The following is an 8,176-nucleotide window of genomic DNA, read 5'->3' on the forward strand; positions in this document are numbered from 1 at the left end:
TGAAAAAGAAGGTATAAAACCAAGAATCGTATCAATCACAGTCAATATACATCTCGTCAATCTTGATTTTATCAGTAATCCTAACACACTGTAACAGCAATATCGTATAATGAAAACAATGTCTCAACGTCCTCATCTGCAGTTACATTGAAGCGCCTACTGAAAACATTATTCACGAACAATCCTAGCAGATTTCTGGAGTATAGCAGTTAGATAGACATTTGCCCTCCTATATATATCTTTTGAAGAAAGATTCCAGTTAACCATCAGTATTCAATTGTCAGCTCAGCTGGAGGAAAAGAAGTCGTTTTTTACATTTAAAACAGGAATAAACCATCCAGTATATCACATGGGAACTACATCGGGCACAAGAGGTGACGATCCATCATCTTCTGTTGTCGTCTCCTCCACACTGTCTGCACTTTTTTCCACTTCCTCTTCAAATCCTTTCTTATATCTATCATAATTCGTCATCTCATTTGATTTGAAAGGCCGTTCACCCAGAGCTTGGACCAAGTCGTCTTGGTGGAGAGTTTCCTTATCCAGCAGCAACTCAGCAATCTGAGCCACTTGCTCTTTGCGCTCTTCTATCAATTCCACTGTGCGTTTATATGCCTTGGTAACCCATTCGCGTACTTCAGTGTCAATAAGATTTGCCGTCTTGCTGCTGTAAGGTTTGCTCATTTCGAGCCCATCCTCCCTCTGAGGATAAGAGAGCAGACCTACCTTCTCACTGAACCCGTACACTGCAACTTGAGCGTACGTCATTTTTGTCACTTTCTCCAAGTCGTTCTGGGCTCCGGTTGAAATCTTCCCCAGTAAAACCTGAAAATCGAAGAAAAAGATGACCTCATAAGTGAATTGGTCATAATTATGGAGACAAATATGTTTTCTAGTTCTATCAAGTTCAATTGTATCAATTAAAAAATTAGGCAGTTTTCTGGGGGGATGAATTTAGGAACAGAGAGGATTGAAAGAACAAGTAGAAATCATAAAAATATTTGGAGACCAAAAAATTATAAGGTAATTAACCATCTTGATACATCTACAGTTTTCTTTTAAAAAAAAACTACGAAAAAATCAAGAAAAGAATGTTGTGACCTGTTCGGCAGCACGTCCACCAAGGGTCATGCATGTCATATCCAAAAGCTGCTCCTTTGTCATGAGAAGGTTCTCGTTAGGCACATATTGCGCAAAGCCAAGTGCTGCAGTGCCACGAGGAACGATTGTCACCTTCAACAAGGGTTCTGCGTGCTCTAGAAACCATCCAGCAACAGCATGACCTGATTCATGATAGGCTACCGTTCGGCGTTCAAGTTTGCTTATTACCTGTTCAAGAAAATAAGGAGTTATAGTAACTTGAAAGAACTATAAGATGGGTCAATGCAAGATGACTTATGATATTTCAAGTCCATAGTATAATCTAGTCACTTTATAAAGAGAAATTTCTAGATGTTTCCATATGTACATGTGCACAGACACATATTGCAACTAAATTGAGGAAAATAACTCATTTAAAAACTAAAAATAAAAAGATGAGGAAACAGTCAAATTCGCATATAAATTGTGCATTTGTAGATATTCTTGAGGAATATGTTTTAAGGACCAAGTTGGAGAGAGTGGGAAAGGGCCTAGTTGTTTTTTATATTTAGAATGGCCTCACTTTAGTTTCTGTTCTAAAACTATCTATGTCGTCTAAATTAAGAAGACTTCAACGAAGGTTGGAACTTTCCACATGTATTTTTACAGAATAACATCACCAGAATTGAGGCTCCATATGTTATCAGAGAATTTCATTGTGTAATGGGCCTAACGGCTACGTAGAAGGAAATGACATTTAATTGAAAGAAGATGGAACTCGCTGACTTGTCCATTTATCTATAGTTAGTTCTACGGCTTCTAAATAATAGTGTGAAACAGTAATCAGAAACTCCTCATCTATATTGTTATTCAGTCATCTAATGATATACAATTAAACATAGATTTGAACTTCATCAAAGAGAGGATTTTGCAATAATTCAACAAATAACTTGCAATAATTTTTTTAACTAATCATTCGCCTGGAAAGGAGTAGGTAGTTACATGGGCATTTTATCCATTGCCCCTAGAAGCCAATTCAGAAATGAAGGTACCTTGTTTTTCTTCTGGAGACCACCAATGATCCTGTCTATAGCTGCATCAAAGTGTTCCATTTTCACCTGTGTTTCCTCGACCCTAGCAGCAATTAAAGCAGCTTCATTGCAAACATTTGCAATATCTGCCCCAGCAAAGCCAGGAGTGAGGGCTGCAAGTCTCTGAGAATAATATGATGGTTTATGATCAAGTTTGATCTTCTTCAAATAGATCTGAAATATCTGATCACGCCCTTTGATATCGGGTTTATCTATGCTTATCTGACGGTCAAATCGACCAGGTCTCAACAAGGCTTTGTCTAAAATATCAGGTCTATTTGTGCCAGCAAGAACAACAACTCCTGATGTGGTTCCAAATCCATCCATTTCTACAAGCAACTGGTTAAGAGTACTTTCCCGCTCATCATTAGAACCAGATAAACCCCCACGTCCCCTGGCTCGACCAATTGCATCTATCTCATCAATGAATATGATGCTAGGTGAACACTGCCTAGCCTCCTGAAACAAGTTTCTAACTCTGGAGGACCCAACTCCAACAAACATCTCCATGAAATCAGAACCAGATATAGACAGAAAAGGAACGCCAGATTCACCAGCTGTTGCTTTTGCCAGAAGAGTTTTACCCGTCCCTGGAGGGCCCACCAAAAGAGCACCTTTTGGAATTTTTGCTCCAAGCTCCTCATATTTCTTAGGATTCTTTAAGAAGTGAACGAACTCCATGATTTCCTGCTTTGCTTCATCACAGCCAGCAACATCTTTGAAATAGACCTACAAAAGAGAAGGCCAAGAAAAAAATCTAACACATTGGGTCCAGAGGTCTATGGACAAGTATTAAGCAATTCCAAAGAAAATCAGTGGCATCAGTGTTAATGCCAAAACAATCTGAAAGGCTAACCTTGTTTTTTGAATTCTTATCCAACTTTGTGACATGTGCTTTTCCAATGTTAAATATACCACGCCCACCCTTCCCACCGGTACCTCCAACACCTAGTCCACCTTGCATTCTCCGCCCCATGTAGAAAAGGGATCCCAACAACAATATTGTAGGGGCAAATCTCATCAATTCTTGGAACCAAACCATTTCAGAAACATAGGTAACAGGAATATAATCATGAGGATCTATCCCCAATGCTTCTTGGGCTTCCTCCAATTTTTCTTCAAAAGAATCAACACTTCCAATATTAAAATAATACTTATACTGGCTTGTATTCTCTTTGGAAGTGGTACCACTAATTGGCCCTTCAATCTCTGAGACTTCGGCGGCATCATGGCTACTTTGGTTCCGTGGTGAGCTCCTTACATATACTTTGGCAACTGATTTATTAGAAATCACCATATGATCTACTAAACCTGGTTCAAGAAGCTTGTTCTTGAACTCTTGAAAACTAATCTGCAGATATTTACCAATTACCATAAAAGGACAAAAATAAAGTTAAGAAGACTCAATTACAGAAGACAATTGCAATAAACTAATGACAGCAGAGGTATAAGCTAATAGTAATTATAAACTAAAAAAATTTCACGTGTATGGAACAATGATGTGCAACTATCCTATTCTCACCATGGGATTATCTATCTTCGATTTCTGTTTCGTATATATACTTCCTGATATAATATAATAAATGAGATAATCTCCAGGGACCAAAAAGTTAAATATTTCACAGAATTTACATAAACTAATAAGCAGCTTAAAGCCTACATCGAAAATTAAAATGGCAATAAGTTTTCGTAATGGAGGGTGCCAAAGTCTAACGATTGAACAGAGAAATTAGGTATAGTACTATGCTTTCTCAGTTCTGGTAAAAGCTAAGCTACCTGAACCCCTTAAGTCACAAAATGTAGGAAACTATAGCACACATTCAAGTAATTACCATAACCATTTAAGCTTCTTTCTACAGTAATTATCAATATCTTAAACCTTTCAGCATGCATTACGAGTTCATGTCAATCTATGCATATTTTTTTTATACAGTGTTTGAAAGTGAAAGGTCTATTTAGCAAGAGATTTGGCTCTGGAATTGTTTCACAAGAATTAATTGAAAGAAAAGCAATTTCAGAATGTCAGATTCATCCACTTTCGCTACACAAGTCTTGCTTATTGGTCTTCGTGAAGTCTTGACCTTACTATAATATTACAAACATGATTTATTATCATGCTTTTTCCCATTTGAATTCAGGATCATGTAATACAGCAGGTGTATGAAATTCACTATAGTATTTCTCAAAGCTTTAGCCTCACTACAAGTGGGCAAGGTTGCAAGACTTATTCTTCCAAAATCCCTCAGTGGTTGGCACTGGGCCTCAAAGGCTTAACAAATTAATATGAGAAATAGGTAATGGCTATAGGAAACTAAATAGTCACTATTTTGATTTTTTAGCTTAGTTATATATTAGAATGCAACTGAAGGCAGAGTCAGCCAAGTAACCAAAAAAAAATTAACAAGAACTATTTTAAAGTTTCAGTGTGGAATTGAACAGATTGATATGTTTGAGACGAAACTATAGACGAAACCCAACAAGAAAAAGAGAAGACACTATAACAAATGTCACTACAACATTGATGAACAATGACAAACTAACTACCCTTAGTCTGGATGATTTTTCGAATAAAGAAAACGGAATTGATAATGAAGGATATTGGGAACATTAGCCATAGAAATATGAACATCAGAGGTTAATAACCTAAAAAAAAACAGTGTGGAATTGAACAGATTGATATGTTTGAGACGAAACTATAGACGAAACCCAACAAGAAAAAGAGAAGACACTATAACAAATGTCACTACAACATTGATGAACAATGACAAACTAACTACCCTTAGTCTGGATGATTTTTCGAATAAAGAAAACGGAATTGATAATGAAGGATATTGGGAACATTAGCCATAGAAATATGAACATCAGAGGTTAATAACCTAAAAAAAAAGATCAACAACATTTTCTCAATGGACGTGGCAAATACAAACCCGATGACTGGACAATGTTCAACAGCAGGACAGTAGACAAGCCTGAAGTGAAAACAAATTGGTTGACCCATCTCAAGATGAGATTTTCATTTAGAGTCACAGGACTTTGACCACAAAAAACTAAATTGCTAACACAATAAATTTGGAGTTGCCTACATGAATCATTTTTCGTTGCTTATTTTATTTTACTGCTACATCTGGCAAAAGATCTAAAATAACTAGATCCTTAGCAACCACAACAAGCCATATTAATTTTGCTCCAGCATTTTAACATCTTCTAATGAGATAGCACTGACCTTAGGGGAGCTTCAATTTGCACAAGACATATCCCAACCACCTAAGTTCGTCCTTCACTATATTTATCCTCAATCTATACTACATCTGCATGTTAGCGATCGTATATACCATTTCTCATAATTTCATTCTAATATAAACGTACATCCATCTTAACATACTCATTTCTGCTGCACTCAAGTTAAGACATTTTGTCATTTAACAGACAACTAATAATATGAAATCACAAAACTTACGAAGTCCACCAAGAACTTTGAATAAATTATCTAAAGCTCGTTCAGAAACTTGCATAAAGGTACACAGTTTACCTGTTTCTCTTCATGGGGAGTAGATGAAATTGCTGACAAGATAAACCCAATAACCAAGATAGGTGCAAAGATATTTTGCAAATTCTTCATAAAAGTTTCCGAAAAATTGCTACGATCATTTGAATTTGCTTCCTCTGAGATTGAAGAAGTAGAATTAGGAGAAAACATGCAAAAATAAGCATAAACGATGTCTTCCATAGAACTTTGAGGTCATCTACACGTGTAACAATGAACCTTGCAATGTTTAAGTTTTTAATCTCCAATTGTTACAGTATAATGGTAGATCGAGCCTAAACCTTAATAACATTGTGATGCCCTATGTGGAACTGTAGACAACCAATATGTAAGACATGAAACATTCATGAGTCAACATATAAAACACTTTCTAGATAATGCAAATCGTAAATCACACCCATTTTCCAACAAGAAATGGTTACTTTAAAAATCAATTACAGATCAGCAGGCTGCACCAAAATGTCTAATAATCGAGGAATGGCTTGAACAAGATTTACTCGATGAATTTATGCAACATTACTTACTTGAATTTGATGAATTAGCCACCATCATACATACTAATAGTTCAAATGCTTTGATTGTGTAGGTATCGGAGAATTAATGTGACATTACGCCACTGAAATCAACTATATAAGTCAAGTCTCCTCAGGAGAATGATGGAGAAATGTAGAGAAAAGAAACAGGATTTTGCACATGGTTTTTATCGTTTAACCAAAAAATAAAAATAATAATAATAATAATAATAAACATGTGATAGGTTGTGTAGACTCTAGTTCTAAGGTGGGTGTTAGAAAAAGTACTACTAGATATATAAATATTCATTAAGGATATGTACAATGGAGCAGTCAGTCATGAGTGTAAAATGGAGTCGTGATAGCATTAGAATTTCAGTGTAAGCTCATATCAAGGCAGCATCAAGGATCTGCTTTAAGTTTATATTCTGTTCTAATCATAAATGAGATTGTGAGACATATTAAATTTCTTGGTATATGTAATTTACTGATAGCATAGTTTTACTACATGAGACTACAAAAGGTACAATAGTAAGTTAAAACTCTAGACAAATACTTTAAATATAAAGGTTTGAGTTTTAAGCAGAAATGAGATAGATTATATACCTTTTTTTAATTATTTATTTATAGCAAAAACAGGTTATATATACAAGTTACTTTAGTGCTAACATCATGTCCCAAGTAGTAGTTCTTTAGATGGAGATATGTCACTGAAATTCAATGTGATAGGGAGATCTATATATAGTTAAAAGGTCCGTTCTATAAGACATTCACTATATTTGTTATACTTTACATCACTTGTTTTAGGGCTCTTAAAGGACAAAAGTGCATTGGTTTAATGCACTGAGAAGTGAAAACCAGAATATTAAGATGGATGCACAGTTGTATTAGAATATAAAAGATGAGAAATGACAAAATAAATCAACTAGAGATGTGATACCAATTGAGAATAGACTAGTCTAAAGGTTGTACAATTACGTGGTTGGGACATGTCTTGCATCGACCTTAAGAAGCTCTGTTCATAATAGTAGAGCGATCTCAGCATAACAATAATGTTTCACTAAAAAAGCTTACCCTGTGCACGGACCATTTAATTCTAGTAGAATAAAGTACAAAATGAGAGAGAAGGGAATCAACAACCTTTGGACTCAGATTTCTGTTCCTTTTGTTTCGGAATTTCCTTCTTTTCTTTGGGGTAAAAATTCTCATAATCTGTCAATAAAAATGCACCAACATATAACAAAGGTTCAAACTTTAGCACCCACATTTTCTAGGAGAAAAAGATGTAAGAAGCAAAAAAAGGGAGACCCTTACTTTTCTTCTTGGGAGCTTCACTCGAGAAATATCTACGGAGTCTGGCGTTTGCAACAATATAATTAAAATCTGGTAAATGATTATTAGAAAATGACCCTTTATTGGCTACTATTGCAGCAGAATAACCCCTCAAAAACCCTAACTTTCCATCAAATTGATCGATTTTCTTAAAGTTATTTACATACGGAGTTCCAAAAAGTTCCTGGTTCCTTAGCAAGGCCTTTCCGATATTAAAACCATTTATCACATTCTGCACAATCCAAAACCAAAAACATGAAAAATAAATATCAGCTTAAACGATAACAAATTTTTCGATACATACATTAACAGAGAAAGGAGACAAAGATAGCATCTTACACTTGAACGCGAAGACCGAGATAATGAACGACTGATTGTTGAAAATATCATTCTTGAAATTACAGTGAAGAATTATTTATTAATCGATCTATTGCGGAAAATTACTATATAAATCAATTGCAGAGAAAGAGGAAAAAAATGGAAGGAATCTGGGGAGGGATTGTGTTATTTTCTTTGTTAGCATTGGGCAAATACTACTATGAGGAAGTTGTGGGCGGTATTAGGATGAGTCGTCGACCTTTGTACCTTGGAGAACAAGACATGCTCTGTTAGCCCAT

At 35.5% G+C, this 8,176-nt stretch overlaps 1 protein-coding gene across 1 annotated transcript; it reads right to left on the minus strand.

Annotated features, from left to right (window-relative positions):
- On the minus strand, window positions 1-8,176 carry LOC111393531 (ATP-dependent zinc metalloprotease FTSH 10, mitochondrial-like). The gene is made up of 8 exons (XM_023019099.1): window positions 7,899-8,176; window positions 7,542-7,791; window positions 7,368-7,439; window positions 5,701-5,834; window positions 3,028-3,522; window positions 2,133-2,900; window positions 1,102-1,329; window positions 1-825 (listed from the first exon to the last, which is right to left on the minus strand). Exons 1-8 carry the CDS (start codon window positions 7,947-7,949, stop codon window positions 346-348), a joined length of 2,478 nt encoding a protein of 825 aa, XP_022874867.1. The 5' UTR covers window positions 7,950-8,176; the 3' UTR covers window positions 1-345.

This window comes from Olea europaea, chromosome 4 (genome assembly GCF_002742605.1).
Source record: "Olea europaea var. sylvestris chromosome 4, O_europaea_v1, whole genome shotgun sequence".
In the NCBI taxonomy this organism is placed as follows: domain Eukaryota; kingdom Viridiplantae; phylum Streptophyta; class Magnoliopsida; order Lamiales; family Oleaceae; genus Olea; species Olea europaea.